Source organism: Buceros rhinoceros, unplaced genomic scaffold, assembly GCF_000710305.1.
Source record: "Buceros rhinoceros silvestris isolate BGI_N320 unplaced genomic scaffold, ASM71030v1 scaffold36672, whole genome shotgun sequence".
Classification (NCBI taxonomy): domain Eukaryota; kingdom Metazoa; phylum Chordata; class Aves; order Bucerotiformes; family Bucerotidae; genus Buceros; species Buceros rhinoceros.
This window is the reverse complement of record NW_010401316.1, coordinates 14,399-41,015: the sequence shown is the minus strand read 5'-3', so window position 1 is coordinate 41,015 and position 26,617 is coordinate 14,399. Positions and strand designations below refer to the sequence as shown.

Genomic DNA, 26,617 nt, shown 5'->3' with positions numbered 1-26,617 from the left:
TTGTATTTCGACAAGACAATAGATTACTTGGGGAAATCATCTTCAGATTAAGATTATATATAGGAAATATTACTGATTATATGAATCAAATTATATAAAACATCTGATTTCCTATGTAGGGCTTACAGTTTTTTAAATGATATAGATACTCCAGAGGGTTAGTTCTAAGGCATTACAAAGCTTTGATGCCATTACTTTTATTTCTGGTAATACCTAGGCTGTTTCGATTAAATACCATTAGGCTGTGAGGTTTTGTAGTAGGTGTGCCACGCAGTATTCAACAACACAAGCAGAATATTGGAAGCTCCAGTCTGAAACGTTACTAGTTTTCTGCAGCAACCGGGATGCTGCACGATGGCTAAAAGAGAAAAAGGCTCAGGGGACAGCAGGACAGTGTAGTCAATAAGTCCTTTTTCACCTACTGATTTTCATTTATACTCTCTAATGACCAGTCACTTTTAAATCTTTAGGGCAAGCCTAAGTGTTCCTAAATCTACCAACATTTTAACAGTGAATTAACTGTGCAGGTAATCTGTCTGTGTGTGCATGAAACTTCTTTACTATAACCAGACAGTCAGTGTTTCAGGAGGAGGAGGAAGGTGGTCTCAGGAGCAGGGAATTAGAGTCTTTCAGTGGACTAGGGTTGTCGTGGCACCTGAGCAAGTATGGCAGTACCCCAGAAGTACTGCAGAGTCGTACGCTTGGACTACTGTGTTCGCACTTCCTATGTGTGTGAATTGGTGGATCTGACCAGTGGGGGCAGGTTATTTTTAATCAATACATGCGCTGCTTGAGAATCTACCAAACTCGCTTAGTACTTTCTTTCCTCTGTTTCCTTGATTGATAACAAAAAAGCACAAAGATGCAAGAATACGCTGTAACAATGTGACCGTATCGCAGCTTGTCTGATTCCATTGCAGAAGACGACCTAAGAGTAAACGGCACTGTGCAGGTCGTCATCCTTTCCTTGAATTGTTCTCTGAGGGAGGGACTTGTTCTCTCGGAGAACTTTTGGGACAGCCAGACCCCACCCAGCCAATTTCTCTTCACCCATGACAAGCAGGTCAGAAAGTACTGCGGGATGTCCTCCTTTCACATCACATATTTGAAGCCCCAGTCTTTTTATCGTAGGTTCCCTGCACGTCTTCAACAAAGACGGATATAGCAGTGAAACACACCTTTGTCAAAAAGACCTGTAAGCCGAGGCCCTTAATGCTGACCAGGTTGGGACAACTGCAGTCTGCTCACCACCCAGCTGAATTTCTCCTAGGCAGAAATGGAGAAATAGCTCTCTCCCCGCTAATATCACCACTGTGTAGGCTGATGGAACCAATAAGGAAAATTCTGTTCAGCTCAGAAAAGATACAGCCACTATGGTACTCAGAGAAGATGATAAAAATATAACCCAAATCTAAGGTTCAAAGCTAGGCAGATGTAATCAGAGAAAAGATTATAGTAGGAAAATAAGGAGCATATAAATACCATTTCCCACATCAGGCTCCAAAGAGAAGTTTTCTTTCTTCCCCCCACAGTGCCATCCCCTTCACCTACTCCCAGCTCCAACACCCAGCACCATTCTGCTAAAGGTTATCAGTCCCCTCTACCCCAGCCTCAAAAAACGTTGACCAAAGAAGGTGGAGCTCTAAAGAGACACAGCTAATTCCTTCTCTGAGGAACAGAATGCATCATGTAACACATTATGCAGGGCTTTTAAGAAATTAAGACATTCAATGTTTTTACCAAAAAAAAAAAAAAAATCAAGATATATCAGCAGAAGTGATAGGAAATAAATACAACACGCGGAAGTGCGAGAGCAAAAGAAAAGGCTCGTTCTGCTGGTAAATATATTTCTTCTAATAACAGTAATACAATTCACTCAAAAGGCCCTAAAACAGGATGTTTCGGTAAGATGTGTGGGTTTGGTAAGAAATCCCTATTTATCTGATACTGTCATTTTGTCTCTGCAGAGCAGAATATGCTCCTGTTTTGTTCCGGGTGTTAGAACCATATATATTGGTCTAGGATATCTTCTCATCATGAAAAATTATATTTAAAACCACAGAAGATAAATTGTTACACACAGTATTCTATGTCCATTTGGTGTTTTGGGAATCATCAATTGCTTGTTTTCTTGTTCACTGTGGAGTCATGTAGTGTTCAAGTGCAACCTAGACTAGTCCAGTGATGGATGTTTGTTATCTGTGTGTCTGTCCGTATGCTTGCCTGTTTAGAACAATATCACAGACGTAAATAACAAAACCTGATTTTTCCTGATGCATGCAGATCCTCCAAAGTTTGATAGGATATGGCCGAATATTTCTTCCCTTGAGGTTTCTAAACCAAACCAAGGTAGGATGCTGTGAAATTCCAAGTGGTCTAAAGTTACTGAAATTGCTTTCAAGGAATCTCACACTATTGCAAAATGATAATCCAACTCCTCTTTCTTCTGGTCCTATGTCAGAAAATAACCGTAAAACAAACCATACCTGGAAAGGGAGTCCTCCAACACTCAGAATGTGCAAAAAGTATGGACAAGAAGATGCCCAGATTATAAGTACTGATATACAGAAAGCCCTAGATAATGTTGGATTTGTTCAGATATCACAGTCTGTATTTTGAGTAAATTTTGAGATTTTTGAGTGAGAAAAGTTGTCGTTGTCTACATCAAACCCATTTTTAATGTTTGTTTCCACTTTGTTTTCCCAAATGAGCCGAGAGGCCTCCTCTTGCATGCCATCCACAACACAAGCAAGTTCTCAGCAGGGCAGACTCGGGGTTTGCTACAGTTTGAGTGCCACACAAAAAATGACGCAGACAGTGGTATGGTGACTAGCGCTGAAGGAGACAGAACAACTTTTTAAGATGATTAATAGAAGTAAAACTCTTTGTTATCTGAAGTTGTATTCAGCTGTACTTCACATTTCAAAATGATTGTTCAGTGTGAAAATTAACATCCTTTTGTTCTTATTTACTGCCCTTTGCTCTCAAAAAAATCCCTGCAGACATCTGGCCTGTGGCTTGCTGTAACTGTTCAAAGGGTGTGCTTTCTGTGCTAGGACACATACGGGTGGAGAATAAAATTAATGAAAAGGTCATCTAGAAAACAGCTACTAAACTGAACAAGATGCACTGGGAGTCTCTTGGGGAGTTACACTAGAAGGGCTGCGGTTAAACCCATCGATCGCAACGGCCAAATAAAAACATATGCACATACATATAAAATCTGCTATGTTATATGTGCAAGTTTCTATGAGCCCAGCAAATAGAGTATACTAACTGCTCGGTGCTTTCTGTGAGGATTGGCAATGTACTTCAGTTTGCATTATTCACGAATATTTAAAATTAAGTATCCTTGACGAAGTGATACCGATACTTAACATTCCAATAACCTCATTTAGCCCATGTTATGTTTTCCAAGGGTTTGCATGTGTTCTTTAAACAAACAAAAAAACCTGCAGATCGATCTCTGCTCTCTGTGAAAGGATTAGCCTACGTTATTCACAGGAATTTTAAATCCAAATATTTCAAATGAAATGATACTTAGCATTTCCAATGTATTTCATAGCTTAATTGTCTTGCTTGTGATCTAAGACTTCATTGCAAAATGTCTTGAACAACACAAAATTATTTGACATTTCTTCCTGAAAAATAAGAATGTAAGTAAATTTAGTTTTGATGTTTTGTAGGCAGCACAAAACACAAAACCTTAGAAGCATTTCTATTCAGTTTTTGTGTTGGCAGCATATTATTACAGTGTTGAACATTTATTGTAGATTAAATACTTCAGTCAAGGATAGAGTATGAAGAGAATAATCACAGAAATCCGCCTATAGCTAATATAATGTTGTTGTGTTTTGTTTATGCTATTAGGCCAGAATAAACATGCATACAAATTTAATAAAGCCCTTTGCAGAGCACTCTGGTTACCATACAGTCTTTGGCTATGGATTGGGTGAAATCATCAAATAATCTGTAACACAAGACTGCCAAAGTGTGCAAATGTGAATTACATTTCCTTTCTTTATCTTGCTTATTACAGCTCAAATAATTCCGTAGTATATAACTCATTTTTCCCTAACTTTCATCCTAACTTTCCTTGCAAAACAATAGCCATTGTTAAAGTTCATTTAAAAGTTATAAAGAAGTTTATTTTAATATTTTTATTTGTTCCTATATGATATTTTTTCTAATTCACTGTTCATTTTATTACCTATCCAGTTGCTCCCAAATTAGCTATGTCAACTGTTTCTTCTGTTCAAGTTGCAAACCACAAGAGAGGTAGGAATTCTTGGATTCATACAGTGATCCCATAGTGCTCGGTGTTGTGAAAACATTGCACTGTATGAATCTGGAATATCTGTGAAGTGTACCCATCAGCTTACTGGTGAGGCATCTTCATTGCCAGCGACAGAAGCATTGAGTTGCATAAACATAAGCCATACAAAGAAAACAAACCCGCTGCTTAGACAGTCGCTGCTGGCATATAGAGTGACATGGGATTTGTTTCTCAAGGAGTTTAATGCAGGAATATGACCGCTCTGGTTGTTGTCTAGAAAGCAAATGTTTGCTGGTCTTGTTTTCCTCTCTGATATGTGTAAAATGTACAAGACGATACATAAGCAGATTAGCAGAGGGCAAACAGTCCATACAATGTCAATTGGTCATATCCTCAAGAAGTGTCCGTAAATGCCGTGCAGTGTAACGCGTAGTTGTGTCTTCCAGTGCATCGTAAGTGTGCCTTACATCTTCATCGTATTGTAACAGTGTGCAAATTCAGTGTAGACGTTAATTTTGAACTGGTGTTTCGGTGTTCTATCAAAATAATGGAATTACATGGGCATAACAAAGGATGCCAATATTCGGACTTACAGGCGACCTGTTTCATTTGCATATCTGCCATTCACAGTCTGAACCCTGAGGTCTTCTCATTGTTTTTCCTCATCAATTTATCTGTATAGAGTATATATATGAAGATGTTTTGTCTTTCTGTAGCTATTGTGAATATCTCATTATTCATTAAATACATATTGACAAAGAATAGGGGGTTTAGGACATTTTTGAACTTAGTTTGACCCATTTGATGAGGTCGTAATAAAGAGACATACTGTTTGTTATGAAGCAGGTCATTTCTAAGGTTACAACGAAATCTCCTTTGTTGCATTTCCTGAATGTATAGACGAGGAACACAGAGTTACTAGAAAATGGAAAAATATTTTCATGATTTCTGAATATACTTTTCTTGAAATATGTTTTGTGCTTTTTAATTAGAAAATTACACCGATACCCGTCCCACGCATTACCTTGGTTTAAAAATTGTTTCCCATCCACGTATGTTTACCATTGTTTCATGTGATGATACAGCTTTATTGGTCGCAGCTAAAGCTTCAGCTAAGCCTCATCTCCACAACACAATGGTATGTCAGCTCAAAGATGTAAATACACAGCATTATGAACGGGGAAAAAATATTCCATTTATACAAACAAAACAATTAAGCAATCTGTCTCTTATGAGCCTCCTTCAATTGAGAATTGTATCATGCTTTCTACAAGAGGATCGAGATTGTTGCAATAGAATCATTGAAATGGAAATAGTCTTTAAAGGCTCGTACAGTCAATCCTTCTGTGAGTTGGGGCAAGAGAGTTGACAATTCCGGAGTCATCCAAAGACAATTATCAAATCTAACGTGGCTACATCTCCTCCCTTTTTCCTTCACATTAAGCCTGTCTAGGTATCTTTACCTCCCCTCTGAGGTTTTATTTTCCAAACCATTTACTCCTTATTGTTATTCAGCTTCAAACTGCCTCCAGTTATCGGTGTCTTTTCTGACACGTGGTACTCAGAACTGAACACAGCATTTTGTAGCACTGTAAGCTCGTGTCGTTTCTTTGTTGGTAAACCATTTGCAGCCTGATTTTTGATACTTTTCCCCCATCTCTTTCAGTGCCTTGCCAGTGAATGGGAGTAGGTGGGCTGCTAGCCAGAGACGCGTATCTAAAGACGTGACAATTCTAACAGCAAAATAAGTTCATATTATCGCACTGACAAAATGGGGAGTGAGGCAGGTTGGAAACAAAAATTGGCAAAAACCATTTGTTTAATTGTTACTTGCTACGCCTTTTTTTCCCCTTTGCAGCATTGCTAATCTTTAGATGTTAGACTGGTTTTGAGTTAACTGGGGTTTTTTCTACACCGTGTAGCATTTACCATTGATGATCAAGATTCCTAGAGGTTTCCTGTAAGTTAACTTTGAGACAAAGGCTTTCTTTCACACAGCACAGTTCTCACAAAAGAGCAGTACCCATAGGAATGCCACCAAGAATTAGTCTTATTGCTTACCTTTAATATTGATAAGCCACGTCCGAACTCAGGTAGTCCTTCTGCGTGTGTACATCAAACTAAGTCCTTCATATTATTAGATGTTTCTTCAGTCCAAATCATAGCTTGGAGCAAGCCTTGTTACAGTGTGAAGTATTTTATGTGCAGCTTTGTTTCTTGTGCTTTTGTAATGCCTAATTATGTGTAGCAGTAATATTACCGAAGGTCATGTCACAGTTCCAGAGTTGTGCAGTCGTTCATTCACAGAAATTCCCAGTTTCTTTCTGCTACTTTAAACACAAAAGATAATATAACATAGTCTGATTTACTGGCGTTTCTTTATAGTCTGCATATTTTTGAAACATAAAAAGGTAGTACTCTGCTGCCTGTTACTGATTTGAAAAACAAGGTAAATTATTTCCTCTAAATGCACCTGCAGTATGATTATGTTTAGCCACAAGTCTGACAAACACACCAGTACGGTATCATCTCAACAAAACAAATTGTCTAACGGAGGCGGAACGCAAGTGCTTTGTCAGACAGAGAAAGACAGCATTGCTTTTGCGTCTGAATCTGAGATTCAGACGGATTAGATTGCTTATCATTAACTGCTTATCATTAATCTTTCTTATTTTAAAAACCAAACAGAGAAAAACTTACAATCGTAACAATTCTCCCTGTGACTCCTGTTTCCTAGTGCTGGTTTCCGCTTTTAGATCTGTTGCCTCTGCCCCACACAGGCAGTTTTCACTCAAGCAAGACAGATACACTAGGGGAGAAGTCCTGCTGGGTGGCTGGCTGAGCTGCTGAATCGCGCCGACCAGCTGCAAAAGACAGCAAACATTAACACTTTTTTCCTCACCGCTCAATTATGTCAAGTGGTAACATACTGACACTGATACACCACATGTTTTATTCTACTCCAGGAGTTATAGGCATCAAAATTATCAGATTGGCATGGACCACAAAACATTGGTTTAGCAGTAAAACATTGAAGAGAAGAAGAATGCATATATGTTAACTAAATGTGTATATGTAAATTGAATTAATGTTTTCTGGCAGCAGAAAGGCAGCTCTCAAGATTGAAACATATGTTGTGCTAAGTGTTGTGCAGTGTAAGAAGAGATGCAATCTATTTCCAATCTACTACATCAGACAAGAGCCAAAGAAATACGTACGCATTAGGCATGCATGACATATTCATAAACACGGACCAGTATTGTTATTTCTTTATAAAAATACAGACAGGCAGGAATATTGTATCTCCTGCCCTATGCCAACCATCAGTGGGCTCAGTAGGTGCCTCAGCGTAATCAGCAGCATACTGTAGGAAAGGCAGCTCAGGGACTTGGCTCCTGTCACGTATGGCAACACTTTACACCCTCTGCTATTGCTTTATCAAACTAAGTTAACTTCAAGACCTTGAAGCCCTTCCAAGTCACTGCATCCAGTACTCCACTACCGCAGGAAACGTACTGTAATCTCTTTCCCCAGTTAATAAACTACACCTCTAAAGCGTCAGTGGTTTTGCTACAAATTGGAAGAGTGTTAGAGAACCTCAGTGCCCTCATGGCTAGATACCATCTCCTAATTTCCAGCTGAAATTTCTCAATGGCCAGTTAACATCCATTTGTTCTTGCGCCATTAGCGCAGACACTTAGGCTGGCTGAAGGCCATCTCCTTGATGTATTTAGAGCCCAGTGATAGCCTGTCTTCAGTTTCCTAGATTAAACAAGCCACATTATCCTAGTCTTCACTTTTAAAGTAGGCTCTCTACTTCTCTGATCATCCTCATAACTTTTCCTGCTTTCACTCTGGGCTCAATCTCAGAGTCGAGCGATCAGTGCTCTCTGCACAAGGTATAGCTGTGCCTTCTGTAATGATATTGATACATCTCTAACTTCTCCTCTCTGCCTAAAAATAAGCATTGCTTGTGATTAAAGAGCAAAAGGCCCTAGCATTCTATGTTTAATGAAGAGGTTTTTAAAAAGCAGCTGTCCTGCCAGCCGCGTTTCAGATGGCTGCAGAAAGCATGCTTTCTATTCAATACACATTTCAGAGTTTTCATGATCTTTTCTGGCCCAATTGTTTTTCATCTCAGAACATAAAAATGGGTTAATGCTCTACCTCGGAAGTACAGTAGAAGTGCCTCTCAAATAACACTTCTCTTCCTTCCTTTTCGTCTCTGTTAATTGCTTTAGGGGGTGCTGGCCAAAATTGTCAAACTAGAGATTTGTTTGGTTTGAAATAAAATGGTCTGGTTCCCAAGGCACCTATCAGTTACAGTACCCTGAGTTCAGCAGTATTTCTGAATACTCACTATTTATGTCAGAACAAAGCTTTTACTAGAGTTGTGGATTTAAGCATGATGAAGTTTGACCATTTTGTCCACTGTATTTAATATGAGAAATGAGAAAGTTTTTCCTGGGTCTTGATCTACACTCATCTCAAATATGCAAAAAGATGTGCGTTTCTATCAGCGGAAGCTGAGCCTCCAGTACCCCTGAAAGGTTTACAACTGCAAATGCTTCAGTTCCATCAGGTCTGCCAACAACAGCCAACCTTCGACGTCATGCCATGGTTGTCGGGTCACGCTAACCTGCCTGAAACAAACTTCATTTTCATTGCAGATAAACATCTGCTGTTGTCCATGTTACATTGATTAACACGTATGTGCCATCCATTCATACTTCTATTCATGGTTCTCATTTTTACTAAGCATGTAATGTGCTATTACTCTGCTGCTGTATACATTTTGTATACATTTCTGTTCTTCCTTGAAAGACTGTGAATGCTTCGGGCACTCCAACCGGTGCAGTTACATCGAGCTGCTCAATACGGTCATTTGCGTGAGCTGTAAGCACAACACTAGAGGTCAGCACTGTGAGTTATGCAGGCTGGGCTACTTCAGAAATGCTTCTGCAGAGCTGGACGATGAAAATGTGTGCATAGGTCAGTCCTGGGATAATTGTGCCTTTTCTTCTGTGCCTTTTCAGCTACTGGCAGCTGCTAGGGACCACTGCTGCTTACTTGCCAGTTGAGCCAGAATGAGCTTTTTCAATGGATAAGAACGTCTGTGTAGACTTTTCACCTCATTTCTGTTGCCCCGGTAGCCCCAAGTTGGTATTTGGAATCTGTATGTGATGGCGAACCTCTCTAGCTAAGGGCCCTGGGAAGACTTTCCCTGGAAGCCTGTGAGAAATTGATTGTGCTGTCCTTCTGCAGGACAGAGCCAGGCGGGAGCTGAGCATGTGAAAATTGAAGGGCTGAGTCGTAAATACCCGTTCCCAGTCTAACTTTCAGAGTTATTAGTAGAGACTCTTGAATACTGGCCTGAAGACCTACATGAGTTGCCACTGCATCAGTAGGACATGGGGTATTTTATTAACCCCTTTTTGGGGTGTTTATTAACCCCTTTTATTCACTTAAATTTCATAAAAAACATGGTGCAGCTAATTCTGCTCCCAGGCACAGGGCTGTAAATGCAGTATTACCTCCTCTCTCCTTGAAGGAGACACTGAAATTATGCCCCTGTGGTTAGGAGCAGAATTAGTCAAACCAGTTTGACATAATGTCAATTCAGAAAAGGGATTCCTAGGTGAAAACAGTGCTTTAGACCTAGCATTGCTATAAATATCCAAAATGGAGAATTAAAGGAAATGTCAGAACATAAGAAAAAACGTATTAATAAAAAATAAGATCTTTACCACCCTAGAAAAATATGCGTTGCTCTCCTGTCACCACAGACAGTAGATAGCAAAAGTTAGGACACTTTAGGTGAAAACTGAGTGTAGTCAATAAAGGAAACCTCATATAATGGCCCGTAGTTAAACACGTAGCCACAGAAGTCACTGTTCTAATAACAGAGGTGTAGAATTTCATTAAATAACGTTTCTTATACACATAAGCATCAGTAGAAGCTGTTTGAGTTTTCATTGTGATTTTCTTTTTCTTCTCATTTTCCAGGAAGAAAAAAGAAAAAGTAGTTACGAGATATTTTTATGCCAAAATAGACAATATGTGAATAAACTATATTTTAATATTCTTTATAAATCCATTCAAGCCAGAGACTATTTAGGTTGCTATTATTTGTTCCAGTCTGCAGCTTAAGAGATTTGTATTTTATTTCATGATAAACACCCAGCTCCATCCACGCACTGCATTTCACGTGTCCTTCTTTTAACTTCGCTTGGCAACACATTCAGAAAATGGATGATCTCCTATGACATTAATTAGTCTGAGCTAATAAGAACTTTAGTAGGCAAGTCATGATTTTGTATGACTGTGCTAAGGAGATTAACCCAGTCAAGTGTTCCTGGAAAAAACCCACTGTCCCTCATATCTGTTTGATGTAGATGACGGGCATCATCGGTACGACGTCAGGGCTGTATAATTTCAGCTGCCTAAACAGGCCTAATGAATAGGACACTAAATTACTCTGTCTGGGATTTTTCATCGGTTCATTCAGTAAGTTTTTTGCCCGTGTACACTGAAATGCTAAAACAGCAACTATAGCTACGTAAGACAAGGATATTAACAAACCAGGAGTCAAAAATAAGTAAATTTTAATTTAATTTGCAAATCACGTATTTAGAATGTCTTAGTAGAACAACTGTGCACTTGAAAATTGCCCAGACTCTGCAGAAATGAAATTTTTAAAACCTTTAATTTAACAAGAGTCTTAAAAAAAAAAAAAGGCAACATGATGCATTTGCTCTTGACTTTCCCACTTCAATGCAGGCAGAATTCTCTTGGGCTCCCACAGGAATTGTGCCATGTGAGATGACTATAGGATCAAACCTTGGTTTGCTACAATTAGGTAATTTGTTTTAAATAAAAAATATTCTTGTTGGACTAAGTTTTCAACATCCTAGCGATCATCCTGCACCTAAAATATACGTATCCGATTTGCCAACTCAGCTTTCATACTACTTCTTGTTTAAAGTCAGTGATGTGAAGCAGATATTTAAGGGCTTTTCAGAAAACAGGGAAGTTTGCACTTAAGTTTCTTACCTGAACTGGGGCTCCTCGGATTTCATCAGGCAAAATGCAGAGTATTTTCACCTCTGAGAGAGTTGATCCTTCTAGGTCAAGCACAAAGAGTCTTGCTCTATTGGAAATGCTCATTTATCTTTTCTCTGAGTTTAAAAGCAGTGTTTGGGGTTTTAAGTATGAGTGAAATGTTGGCATGAACATTTTAATAAGCAGTTTTCCAGTGACATGTGCAAGTCTTATTCCCATATGAAAGTCATTTTTCCAGGCTAATTATTTTCTCTGCAGCCATATACGTAGACAAGTAAAAAATGTTTGCATGAGCTAATTTAATAGCAACTAACAGGATTTTGGCTCTGATTTATCAAAACGACTTACATAGTTTTTATAAATATATATGGTAAGTACATGGATAACAAATCTGTGAATCCTAGCCAATGCTAACTAAATGGAGAAAATGTAAAATGTTTCATTTTTAAAACTGACAAGTTGCAAAGAATTGAAATACTGAGAAGGTTTTTACCAGTGAATCAAATGCAAGGCATTCTACAGTGGGCTTAAATCTAATTTCATTATGCCCTTAATTTCTTTAAGAAACAAAATAAATTTTATTTCTTAAAATGAAACGTCAAAAATTTGCGGATTTGTCAGCTAACTGCAAAATTACCTCATATGGGCAACTGCAGTTTCTAAATAAATCGTTGCATTTTAAAGTTCAAAATCTATCACTTGACATGCTTAGAGTGAAAAAGAATTTAACAACTTGAAGAGCATTTTGTTTTCTACAAGGCATTGATAAAGGCCTAATAACGCTTGATTTCAGTGAAGACACACACTGGCAAGCATGGAAACCACCAAGTAGACCCAGAGTAATCGAACACTTCCTTTGCCTTACAGCACAAAAGCTGAAGTGGTAATTATCATCCCACCCGTAAAGCCAACCTTGCCGTCACTTAGACCTAAGCCTCAAATAACAGCTGTGAGACCTTTAGAAACCCTAATACTAGCTGGTTACGTCAGCCCTGAGGGTTATACTGTAGCCACTGTCAACCCAGACTGATAAGCAGCAAGCCTACAAGTTTCAGCCCATTTTCCCAGCCCTTTTTTTTTCTTTTACTTGTTTTCTTTGTATTTTGTTGGCACCATCACACTGATAGAGAGAATCTCAGTGAACAGAAGACTGCTACTGTCATCTTCCCATCCGTTAAACCGTCACCAGGTGAAGATTAGGAGGAAAATCCCTTCCCAGTTCAGGTCTGCAGGGGTTTCTTGCCTACCCTGGAATCTGGTGTGTGGTTTGCTTGTTAGAATAGTCTGGGAACATTAATTTAATGTTATTTAATATCCTGTTGTTGTAAGGGCATTGGAGATACTCATTGCCTCCCTGTGGCGCACTGGAATTGTAGGTTTTGAGCTCTTTAATGTCTTAAGTATTTGGCAGGTCTCGGGAACTGCTCCAAAGCCTGTGTTACTGTGCTGGACAACAAGCTTGGATGGTGGACCTCTGCAGGTTCTATACGTGTGGTATCAGTTGTATATTGAGGAAAATGGAGGCTAGATTCAGTTACTAAAAGTTACTGGCTCTTTCTGGCATTCTGATTTGTCTGCTACTATTGTAAATGGGTCTGCCTTAAAGTTTTGTTTCCACTATCTACCTTCCCTTTAACAGGGCCTGGTACTACTTACAAATTCACGTGGTAGAGTTCAGTAGGAAAGCTTTCACTGACTGAGAGTCAGGTTCTTGCTCTCTAGAAAGTATAACACTGTGTATCTGTAACATTCAATATCATAGGCCATATGAAACGCTTGTTTAAATCACTGCAACTCCATTTTGTCCAACTAAACTGTTTTTACTGGACAAGCATCGGGCCCTCTGCTTCTAATGTAATTCCAAGCTTTTTGTCTTTCAAGGTTTTCTATAAACACTCTTCAAGTGAATTTTACTTCCTGCATTCAACATGTATCTCAGTTCTATGCCTGTTTAACGTAAACATTTCATACATCTGATTAGCAGCAGAATCTGCAGCTTTTCAAATGGCTGCCATCATGCTCTAATTCTGCTCTGCCTTGCACAGGATTTTTGGTGTGTCAGTTTTCAGCTTCATTAAGGAGTGTTGCTAGCTAATTGACTCTGCTAGTATTGTGGAACTCTTGTTTGCCAAAGGTAACTATTCTTCTTCAGCATGCCAAATGTTCAAAGTGCCACCTGTAATTTATAGTTAATAACACTGAGACAATAGATGACAAACGTCATCTTGGTAATTTTTTTTCCTGTTACAGTTTTTCCATTTTTTTTTTTTAATATATATTTTACTTCCCAGTTCAACTCCATTTTATCATTTACAATTTCGCTGAGGTTTAACCTGATGCTAGGGAAAAATTGCCAAAGGTAGTCATCAAAGTAGCACTGATTCACAGACATATAAAGCCAGACTCCCAGCAGGTTGCCCAGATTCAGGAATCGATTCGTGTGTGTCTTTTGCTTTCAACAGCAGCAAAGATCAGATGCTGCCAACGTGTCTGTGGTCTCAGTTGACAGTGGAGTTACTCTGGGTCTACATGGGTCTACATACAAATAAGATACAGCCCTTCATTTTAAAAGAAAATAAACTGAAGAACAAGAGTGCCAAAAATGTGCTAGCTACAGTCTTGTCATCTTTGTTCAGCCAGCTGAAAGCTGAACACAGATATTGTAATCGCATTAAAGAAAAGGGCTGAGAGTGAACAACACAGTAAGTGTTGTGGGAGGAAACGGGTTACTCTAGTCATTCTTCAATTAATTAGGTGAACACATGTGGAAAATATACAGCAGAGAATGAGCCTCATTGCATTTTCCATCTGCCCACTGAGAGGTGAGAGAAATGAAAATGGCAGTGTAAAGCCTGTTCTGATAAGTCTTGCATTACACTACTGCTCACCTCAAGCTTTTCGTTGTGGAATATGTAAATGGCTTAATAACATCACTGATAAATACAATCTCTTCAATTTAATGGCAAATATCCACATAAATTATTATGCTGCTCAGAACATAAAGGAAGACTATCTTGGAAATAAGTAAAGTGCATTTATATAGCTCTATAAAGACATTCAGCACTTCTGAAAATATTGAGTAATATAGATAAGCCTATTTTAATAACGTGAAACATTTCACCCTGATGGCACATTGATATATCCATGCTATACAAAGCTTTTCTAATGTTCATTAAATTGTCAAAAATACTCTTACCAAAAGAGAATTTGTTCCAATCACTCATCCTCAAAGACCATGGTATCTTCTGCCTTTATATCTTTTCTGTTTAGTTTCTCTCTGCACATCATATAATGTCTCTTCCTGCAATGACAAATGCAAACAAACAAATGGACCTATAGTAGCTATATATATACATATATATCTCTATATATCTCCTTCACAGACAGTCTTCCTTTAACTTCAGCACTGGCAGTGCACCCTTTATTGGTATTGAATGAATTATCACCATACATGGACCTGAATCCGGTGTGTATGTGTTGTCTTGTTTCTGCAGACTGTTATTGTAACCCTTTTGGTTCAGTCCATGATCGCTGTAATGACAGAGGATTTTGTGAGTGTAAGGAGGGAACATCAGGGCCTAAATGTGATAAATGTCTGCCGGGATATATCTGGCACAGCTTGGGCTGTCAACGTAAGTAACTCAGAGTCGCCCCTCTCCTGCAACTGTGCTGCCTCTGCGTCTGTATGCTGTCACATGCAGCTACGTAAGAGCAGAAAATGAGCAAAACACTCTGTGAGCTGTACGAATGCCATGCCGCCCGAACCTTTCCAGAGGCGCCCCGATGAGGACAGTACATTGGGCCATCCATTTATGCCAATATGCTGTCAGTGTCCTCTCCTCTTGCTAACGCCTGGAGAAGCTCCCACTACAATATGTAAATGTGCGTGTCTTGCCAACTGTAACATAAGTTTTGTATACTAAAACATCGGTATATTAACTCCAACTTTAAAATTCTTACTTAAAGACAAAAGGCGATTTCTCTGCATGTTCACTTTATCCCGTACTAAACTTCAACATCTTACCAGCTTCTTGGGTAACTTAACTTTGCTTTGATACCTTAAAGCTGTGTCCCTGGACAATCCAAGGGGCTCGTTACCTGTTGTCATTGTTGAAAACTAGACAAAAGCTTAAGGTAAAACAAATGGAGATATACTTAGCATCCTTAAAAAGAAAAGCTGAACTTTTGCATAAATGTTGCTAGAGCAGATGTTGTTTCAACAACATGTTGCTTAGTTGAAAATTTAGCTTCTCTCCTGGTAAACAAGTCCTGTAAACAAGTGAGTGGAAATACCACATTGGTATACACGGGATTAGGCTTCTATTGCACATTTCTTTTGTAGTAAATTCTTAAGATTTATTCTTTATAACTGTTTTGATCATCTACTTCCAGAAACTCTGGAGAGTCCTCTCATGTTTTTTCTTTCACCTTTTCTCCCTGCCTGTCTGCATTCTTACACACACACACACACATTAAAGATGGGTTTCTACAAGAGCTTGCTTTTGATTTTCTAGACTGAGAAGCACAAGGGAGAATGTAATTACTGACATGATTAGCCAATTATTATAAAACTGGCCATACAGCCATACAAAAGCTCTAAAACAAATACAAATTGTATGTCATAATTAAAAAAAAAACCAAACCAAAACATTAAAGCTAGAGATTACTGCTGCCTCTCCAAGTGATGAGTACCTCTGAAGTACAAAATCCGGGCTTGTGACAATTCAGCAAATATATCTGGAAAGAAAACCAATAAATCGGCAATTTCAGGGAAGATTGTGATGTTTAACCAAGTAGCATTAAGGATGCTATATGAAGAGAATGGAAGTTTGCATGGGCAAGGCAGTCAAACGCTACCGGAGGAAACTGGACTTCCTCAGCTTCTGCCAGAAAGCTTCTGTTTGTACTTGCCAGGTTATTTAAACCATACTTTTCCATGCGGTTGTTAAATGTATTCTCGTTTTCTGGATGCTTGTGCTTGGGTTTTGATTCACAAAATTATTAAGCACTTACAGTTGCAGCAGAAAGCAGGCAAAATATTGTTTCAAATATCAGAGTTCTTTATTATTAATGTTTTGAAAAATCAGATCCTAAGTATCTCCAAAAAAGCACTCGGAAATCATAGGATCTCCCTCTGCCTTTCTCTCCTTATGGAGAAGGAGGTTGTCACCACCCCTGTACCTTAGCCCAGGTACGGGCAAAATAAGCATTAGAATTTGTGCAGCATTGATATACTGTAGTGACAGGAACAACAGAGAAAAAAATGAAAAAGGAAATCAATACGATTCCCTGCAGCAGGATTTGAATAGAGTGCAACAAGCACCACATCCACTGGTCTGGAGATCTGTGGAGCAAATTTTACAGACGTATAATTAATGTAATAATATAAATACCACTTTGTCAAACCAATTGCTTACTAATTGCAGTATTTCCTATCTTTTCAGGTTTGGACATCATAACCTCAATAATGTTCTTTTAATGAGGATTTTTTGAGCCCAGCATATAATTAGCCTGATTTTAGCTGAATCAGAGTATTTGTAAAAGCTTTAGACAGTTACTGGAAATGCAAGCTAGTGCCTTTATATTTTCTGACAAAACTAATTAAGTTTCCCTCACTATGTTGTAATTTTCTGAATAAATCTCAGTCTGATTGTGTAACTGTTAGATATTCTCTTAAGTTTGACCAAATTATCTGATCAAATTCAGAGGAAAACCAACTAGAGGCGGTTGTCAGTTTTATGGAACAGACATTAAATTGCCACATTTTACCAAGTACACGTTGATTTAAATCTCATTTCAAGGTTTTTCATGGAGGAGCAGAATTCCAATTCATTTAATTTTGTAGTGTGGCAGTTTTAGCTTTGTTTATTATTTTCCCATTGAAATCTAAGCAAATGACTGGGCAAGCAAGCAGACCCCACTATACAAGAAAAATAAGAACTCATTCTGCTGCCGTAGCAAAGCTAGAAAAGATTATTTGTCTGGACATGCAGCATGTGTTTTGATCGGCTGCCTGAAGCTTGTGCTGTAGGAATTGTATGTATGTAAAGACTGATACACACACACCCCCCAGACCACTATGTGTTTCTTCACTTTTTCTAATACGTAACCATTTAGCCTTATTAAGAAAATCTATTCTTACGGAGCTTTGCTGCTAAAAAATGTTCACCTCAAGCAACCAAAACTTGACCTGTAACTAAATAGGTTAAATCCACACCATAGCTATCATTGTATTAGTAAATGGAGTGGGTTAGTTTTATATATTAGTAATTCTGTTTGGGAAAAACCAATGCTTAAGTCCTGTTGTGTTTCTAAGGTTCACAATATATCATTTGATAAATTATTGTTCGGAGTCTAGCCTGTACCACACACGGGCCAAAGACACAGAAGCTATTATCCTCAGAAACATTCATTTAGGTACCTCACTCTTACTGATTTCATCTACAGCCTCTGAGGATCTAGGCAGAGCGCTCATCACTTGGCACCTCTGTGCATCCAGAGGTCGGATGCAATTTTAGGCTTTGCCTCCCAGATAAAAAGCACTGTGATAACAGCTGTTATCTACAGAATTCAGGGTTTATGCTGCATGGATGGAGCGGTCAGCAGGGTCTGGGTGGTACAGGAAGGTTTGCTGCCCTCAGAAAAAGAGGGACAATAGATGCAGCTGTGCCTTGTGCCACTGCTCTCAGCCCTCCCCCAGAACCGTTCATGCCGCAGGCATTGCACATGCAGGGAAGCTGCTGGGTTTAGCTCTCTGCCTCCCTCTCAGATACCGACAATGGTTTTCTCACCAGCATGGATACACAGATCAAAGTGCAAGGAATGAATTAAGAATAGGACAGGCTGGTCCTGAAACCCTCTCAGAATTTCAAAACATAAGAAAATACATAGCTAAATTTCATCTTTCTATTTCATTGAAATTAAATTATTTCCTTTAAAAATTAACATAAAACAAAAGAAAAAGCTCCAAGCCTGGCAAGAAATTTAACCAGCAACTACAGCTGTTTTGGGCCGGTCTGAAACTAAATACAGTACTTTGTAATAAGAGGAACCTATAACCCAAGGTAGAAACATTCACACACGGAACTGCCCGAGTTTCTAAAAAATGGATGAAGGCAAAATATGAAGCAGGAGCATTCGCTTGATTTTCTAAGTGTACTGCTCATAGTCTTGCATCTTTTGTATTTCTTGGCCATGACATTTCAGGTGGCTAAATTCTGTTGCATACGTACAGGAGATTTTAAAAATAATGCCTTTTAATTTCAGGCACACAAGAGCTGATTCCCAAACCAGCTGCACATTTATTGAATCAGGCAAAGAAACAGTGACCTTTTTGCCAATCTCAGTTTAGCAGCACAGCTCGAATTTTCATTAGGTGTGATCACCCCACAAGGGAAAAGGTGAGGGAAGCTCCAATGATTAGTATTATTAACACTCTCCCTTCCTGTAGTCAATGAGCAAATAAAGACGTTGAGCCTGGACAGAGTGCAAGAGTTACCAGGTTAAAGCCTGTGTGTTATTGTTGTCAATCGCTATTTTAAATCATCTTGGTTCAATGGTGTAAAATTTAAACAATTAGTGAATGAGTTTTCAGCCAGACACCTTACGTCAAGCTCTGAATTTTCTGTTTTACCTTTTTTCGTTCGTTTTAAATAGTTCTTATTGAAGCAGGCAAAGAATTACTCTTGTCTTCATGCTCAAAGTGCTCTCAGTGCTTGTATCTGTCTTCCAGACTGAACTTGTATTACTCTGCAGCCTGCTGGATAATTCGTATTCTGTCACAGTGTGCATTCAACTTAGTATATGATTATTTAAATGTAAGCTTTTTTGTGTGCATTTTATCATGTGTTACAAGTGTTAGAGGCTGAGGCATTTGATCAAAATCATCACGCAGATTGAATTGACAGAGACTATCAAACCTGAAACTGTAACCCTGGAACTTACATTAACATTTGCTTTTGGAAGTTTATGTTTACAATTCAGCAAGAAAAGATGTTACCATCCATTTCTTTACACACAAAAAAAAAAAATCTTTCTTGAAAAAATACATCACACACTCCTTTCTAAACAGATTAAATACGTAAAGGTAATTGTCTCCCCCACTGAAGGTTAGTGATCTTTTATACGTGTTTGTACACAGATGTGTCCTGTGGGTTCCTCAGTACCTGCACACTGAGCTTGTGCCTGGGGAACTACACTCTGTGAAAAGGAATAGAAATTCAGAACCAGCATCACCTTTCAGTTCACCTTTGCAACTGCCTGTGTGGGGAGCCTCAGACAATCCATCTGTATCTTCTTACATCTTCTACGTCTTTTTACCAGTAGAATGATTTTAGCTGGTCAGGGTACAGTGGGATTTCCCCTCTGCACAGCTGCAACAGTCTGGTGTGGTTTGGTGCCAGGACTGGTGCTAGCGAGTGCACTGCCACGCTGGGAGCTGGAGGGGAGTAAAACATGGAAAGAATTTATTGAAAAGGATAAAGTTCTGATGAGGCTGAACATTGCTGTCCCCAGGGAACAATCTGCCCCTGGTCTTTATACATGAAATACTGATTTCACAATATCTATCTTACACGATTGTTATGCACAGCAAAGAAATTGCATGTGTGTGTATAGGGGTGTGCAAGAGGAACAGACTCTGCTTCGAACGGCTCCCAATTTAAATCCAGAATAATGCTTCTTAAATCAATCGAGAATCCCACTGCTGCAACTCAAAGCCAAGTATGGCTTACAGATGTAAGACAAACAAGACAAGATTACTAACAAAATTAAGTGTTATTAGGCCCGATTCTCAGATGATGCAAAACACTGATTCTACTCACCTCTGGGGAAGAACGCAGACGACTTGCACATGTAATGCCATACTGATATCCCAGGTTAAACCTGAGAAAAGACAACATGACAGTGCACATTAACACACTCATTACAAAATAAATTACCCACAGAATAACCCTACAGATACAGGGATACACAGAAGATTGTTCACCAAATTGTTCACATCACGGAATGGTATTATCTTTTACAGAGATACTGGATTTGAAGGAGAAAAAATGTTCCTCTCTGGGGAGAGGAAGCTTTAGTCACAATAGACATGTCAGAACATGACTGTATTTAACAAAATTAATTAAGTGAAGCATCTTTTCTCCATGAAGAGCACAGAGGGAAGATACAAACATAGGATGCTTTCTCTATATAGTTATTATACAAATCCACAGTCACTGTAGCATGCCTAGGATGGAGATAAGTCTCAAGCTGCTTTTTTTTACTGTGCAGTATTGCTGCCTGCACAGTGTGTGGAATATTGCGAAAATGGAAGAACCTGCAGAAGGAGTAGACTAGAGGGGCATTGGTGAGAGCTCAAGGACATTACCTCTGTGCTGGAAGGAAGGCTTCTGTGAACAGGATGAGGATTGTGAATTAGGTAACACCTCTGTGGGGTGAAGGCAAAGGAAACAACAGGTCATGAATCAAGCAGAGAATGAGGCATAGAAAAGGGGGCTGCTTAGCATAGTAAACGTCTTATTAAAGGCACCAGGCTCCTAACAGACTGCAGCTCTTCACCTTAGGAGATTTACTCTGATAACCTGGCGATCAGACTTGCTTTCTGCAAAGTGAAAAGGAATGGTTGAGTAGCAACATTTATACACCTGACCTTTAATAGAACAATTTTTCCCCAGCAAGGTGAAGGATTGGATTGGAGCAAAGAGGTTGTTCTCCCCTTGATCTTGCCCAGCTGCTACTCCATTGCTGTCTAAACTGCTCTAATTGCAAGTGCTGCGATCCCTCTTCTCCCAATTCCCAGCTCTTTAGTCCCACACCCCTAGCAATCTGTCAGGCACTCATTTGACCTTTCATTGAACCATTGCAGATCTAACTCAGCAGAACACTAACAACAAAAAAAAAATTGTTTTTCTGCTGTTTTCATTCTATGTTATGAATCAGAAATGGGTTGAGCAAGCAGGAGCACCCTGGGAGAGCATAACCCACTCGGCTGGGGACTGGTGTAACCCTGGCAGCCAGCAGTTAGGCTGGGACTAGGCTGCCATGCAACTGTAGCACATCTGTGGGATCAGTATTCTCCTCTTGCCATCAATAAATCATTCACATTATCGTCTAGCAAGTTGGTGGTATTTTTACCAAAGAATTCCAGGTAGATGAGCAGGTGGATAAGTTTAGGGAAACTTCCTAAAAAGTTTTCCTAAACAGGAAAAGTTCACTCTCCAAAGTAGTTTAAAAAACCCACTAACCTACAGAAGAACCACTCTCTTATCCTCATCATCATCATGGCTTGGCTTCGCGAACGAAGATCTGGGAAGGGCTTTTCCCACGCTCACTTGTACTGAAGCAGAATCATAAATTTTTACTGGTGGCAAAAGTAGAATTCTGCGTGCAGAGCCAAAATGAACAGAGGGGACAGATGTGAGCAGAGTGCATTTTAAAACAGCCCTGTTTTAAAAGAATGAATACAGTTTCTGGGGTCTTTAGTATTTTTGGTGCTGTATCACAGGAGAGTTCTGAACAACTAAATATTACATATAAACATGAAAAGTTAAACAAGTAACATTATTTGTTTTCTTTAGAACAGATGATATAAAATTATTTTTAATATTTGATAGCACAGTGATAAATATTTTAATACAGTATATTGTAGTCAGTTAGGAATAGATCAAAAGGATACAAAGTAAGCTCCACTAGATAAACTTTTATTAGGTACATGAAATAGAACATAAAGCTTGATAGCAATTACCATTTAATCTATTCACATTTGGAAATGTATTGAAGGGGAAACTTGTAGCTCAGTTGTTATGAATTATTAAATGTTCATTTGAACAGTGATGAGCAGGACTGCTTTTCCTAAGAAAAATCTGTCACACTTTCCTTTTAAGCCTGTTCAGTGGCCATAACTTCTATGTAATTTGCCTGCTCACTGCCTTTTTATGAAGGCAGAAATAAAGAAATCAGTGGCACCACAGACACGCCCAGATGGGACATTTATGACGAGGCCTTAAAAGGATCATTTAAGAGTAAGTAATCTCCATCATACTTAACTGCAGATAAAAGCTAGTGACCTGAGGCAGTTAAGGATAGGCGACACTTCCTATCTTGACATCGATGCAACTGAAGGCGTTGCTGACACCAACACAGGCTGATTATTAAGACTTCAGTGGTTATTAACTTCCGTTACACGTGTGCGAACAGAAGTCTCCCAAGAGATCTTTCTGTTCGCGATGGCAATATGCAAACCAAAGCTCATTTCGGAAGGAGCTGATGATAGGTTTTAACTTGCAAGGTGCTGACTGTCTCCCCTAACGGAAGCTAAGCTCCCCCACTGCTATTAGAAGTAAAAAAATGCCTTTTAATATTATACATTAATAAATGGATGCCATGGAAGTAGGTACACCACGATTCAGTCTACCTGTATGCATAAATTTCAAAAGACTAGCTTCCACCTTTAGTGGATTTCAGAGTTATTCTAGGTACGAAGGCACTCCTGATGTTAAGGTGTGTTTCTGCACCGAATTTGAATATGCTGAAAAGATGTAATCCTAAAGTGATCAGCACTTCTAACTTCAGGCTTGTATTTCCAGAGAGCTGAGTATTGTAGTATCTAACGGCTGATGAACTCAAGGTATTTTAATTACATACTACTATTTAAGGTACTTTCCAAAAGATTCTAGATGTTTTTACTTATTGACAGTATTTATTATGAGTAGTTACTATAGTCTATCGTAGATTATCGTCTATGAGCAGTCTGTAATTATGAGTCAGTCTGTAAATCTCCGACTGAAGGCTTTAAAGAAATATAGTTCAACTAAAGGAGCTGTTATTTCATCTCAATAGGTTGAGTACTGCAGCAATGAATTTCTGAAAATAATCAAGACCTTTCAAGATCTGAGCTCTTAACTACAACCCTTCACAGAAGTGTCGTCTTTTTACATTTCCCAATTCCCATTTCACCTTGTTGTTTTCTGATCATCTTTCCTAGTCCATTTTAAAGCTGGCCTTCAAAACCTTTCACTCCTGTGAGTCATGCGAGTCACTCGGGAGTGCTGGGAGTGCTGGGAGTCATGCCTGCATGCGTGTAGACATTAGAACATCTTACAGTGTAGAATTTCTAAGCCCGCACTGAGTTAGACCAGGGATCAATTCACCCCAGTGTCCTCTGTTTGATGGAAGTGGGCTTGAGTGGTGTTTCATTCAATACAGGCATCCAAACACGAGGAAGCTACAGCTTACGGATTTTCTCAGCCAAAGAGTTCACCAGAATCTTCATATTTAGTTGGTCTCAATGAGCTTTTCATGCACTAATTTGCCTAATCGCTTCTTGAGACATTCATACTTTTGTTATCCAAATGTCCTGGGCACATGATAATAATAATTTCTTTGTTTTAACTGGCTGGCTGACAATTTCATTTGGTACTTCCTAGTTCTTCAGAGGAAGAGGTAATAAGAATTTCCATTTCACCTTTTCCGTAACATTTGTGACTTTAGAGTAGTCTGATTTGTTTTCCTTCAGTCTGCCTTCCCTTTCTTAAGCAGAAGAAACCTAATCTATTTAATCTCCTTTTACAGGAACTGCTTATACTTCTATCTATGATCTCTCTTCATTCTCCCGGGTTTGCTAGTACTGATATACTACCTATAGTATATACTGTATCCTGTATACAGTCCTGTACTTTTCAGTATGCAGGACTTCACGTAGCGTTCAAGGGATGGGTGCATCATGAAGTTATACGGTGACATGTGGTGTCGTCCATCCATTTTTTTTTTCCTGTCCTAAAAAATTCAATAATCTGTTTTTGACTGATGAAGAGCATTAAGTCAACATTTGCAATAAAATACCCGAAACTACTCTTTCTAAATGGCAAAAGCAAAGTATGCAAGCATGCAGGGGTGCATCACTCTTGAACCTGAATTTCATCCACCATGGTATAGTGCTGTCACCCAGCAAACTTTGTTACATTCCTCTTCACTCACTTTTCTAGCACAATTCTGCCTGTGTAAGTCCTGACACAATTCTTACAGGACAGAGTAGTAGTCTTTGACATTTATTCTTACCTTGTTTCCTATTTTTCAATCCATGACTATTCCATGGGAATTAAAAAAAAAAACAAAACACAAAACCAAAACCAACCAAAAAACCTCTCTTATTGGTTTCTTTGAAAAACACTGCTGAAGGATCTTGTGAAATACCTTTTGGAGATTCACATACATTATCAGCTTGATCGTTTGTGTGTATATTTTTACTGATTCCTTAGAAAATCATCTACTAGGTTTTTACACCATTATTTCTCTCAACAGAAAGTTCCCACTTCCATGATCATCCTGCTCATTCTCTATCTGCAAATTCTGTTCTTCATTACAACTTCCATCAGCTTCCTTGCTGCAGAAGTTTCCCTTGCCAGTCTTTTCTCTCAGTCTCCATGGAGGTCTTTATAAAAACCACATCTGACATATTCCATTCCTGTAGTTAATCAAGCCTATCTTGGCAATTAAATTAGTAAATTTCCGAGTGATACCTGTGATTTTGTTTCTGCATTTCTTCAGAATTCTTGGATCAATATTATTTGCCTCCGGTGGTCTGATGCAATGGACTATCTTTCATTTTTTGAAGAACGGTTTGTATAAGCTTTGAGGCACACCTCCAGAGCACGCCCCCATCCACACACGCAGTAGCCTGGTAACCTCCTAAAGCTCTTCCATAGTTAATACTTCAAAAATTTTATGCTCCCTACCTTGCACAGTATTCATTTGCCCTAGAGACTTCCTAGAATGTTTCTGCTTCTGGTGTCTTTAGAAAAAAAAAAAAAATTACTGAATTTTTATTTTAGTATATGACTAAATCATTTCTGCCCTCCTGTAGTACTTTACCATGTTCTCATAGCTAAATTCTGAAAGTCTGTACTCTTTTTTCCTTCATTTTATCATAATTTCAACATTTTTCTTTACTGTTTGTATTTCTTTGTAAGGTTTCTTACACTTTGCTGCTAACAGTCCAAATTTTACAAGCATCCGTTTAAATAGTGGTCTTTCTTTGGTACTCATTTTACTCTGCATCTCTAATATGACCAGTTCACCAAATCATCTTCAAGCATTCCGCCCCTTTAGGCTTCTCCTCGCATCTCTTTCTAATACATGCCTCCGTGATCATCTCCACCTCCCCTAGATCCATACCCCCAAGACGTGTACTAACCCTACCAGCAACTTCTAGTTCATCTTGAAGTTAAGCATACAAGGAACTATTTTGACAAGGTACGTGGGTAGGACAAAGTCACGAACAAAAGCTTGATCTTATAAACGTCAGTCCAGCTTCTTGTGAGATCTTTGACTACTACCCTTTATGGCACAAATTCTAATCATGCCATTCATATGAATAACAACTATGAAAGGGAACACAGCCAATATATGTTCAGAGGGGACTGATAGCCCATACAAAAGTTCCATGATGTTCTGTAAAATATTAATTATGTTGTTCTTCCAATTTCTTTCATCCCTGCACAATTTTGAGATACGATTTTGTAGATTATGAACTGTTCTTCTCTCACGTCGGACTGCAGTCTAAAATCATTAAAAGAGACTTTTAATGGAAGCCAAGTCAAGCCTGTTATAATTATCTTGGCTTCTAAAGAGAATAATTAAATTGTTAATAAAACTTTTACCTATAATCATCAGGTGAGAAGAGAAAGATGTGACAGTGTTGGAAGTTCAAAGATTTCTACAGAGAAAGAGTTTGATCTTAATTCGGTTGTTGGTAATTAATGTCTGTAGATTACTTGTGACTAAAATCAATTTGAAATAATTAATTGTATTAAAGAGACTGTGTTCATTAACAGCACTAATTTCAATATACCGCTGGGGTCCACACTGATTAAAGCATTATGACCAAAACTATTTTGTATTTGTGTACCTACAGCTTGGACAAATACTTCTTTATATGCTGGATTTTTTGTTTCCAATTACTACGTCTGTTTGTCCAGATGGAGCTAGAAGATCCTATAATAACGATTGCACTGATGCCACTGGCTGAGTCTAGAGACAATATTTTTATTTGCACTTCTGTTTACAAATCAATTTACCCACTTCGTTCCCTTTCTAAAGACTGAGGGGAGTAACTTCCCAAATCTTTCACACTTTTCAGACTTTTATGAAACCCCGTATTTTCCAGATGTACAAAGAAGAAAGCATGACAAAACCTGCAGATAAACCAAAATACTGCTCCAGCTTATGGAGCCAGTGGCGGAGCTGTACGCTGAGCATCTCTGAAGAGCCAAAGACACC

General features: G+C 38.7%; 1 protein-coding gene across 1 annotated transcript in view; it reads left to right on the top strand.

The window, feature by feature from the left end:
- Window positions 1-26,617, top strand: part of LOC104490003 (netrin-G1-like) — a gene marked incomplete at both ends in the record, with an annotated part of 59,134 nt that overhangs the window by 18,125 nt on the left and 14,392 nt on the right. Inside the window, 2 exons of the mRNA XM_010132228.1 lie at window positions 9,101-9,268; window positions 14,833-14,970. Coding sequence (XP_010130530.1) covers window positions 9,101-9,268; window positions 14,833-14,970 — 306 coding nt within the window. The remainder of the gene's footprint in view (window positions 1-9,100; window positions 9,269-14,832; window positions 14,971-26,617) is intronic.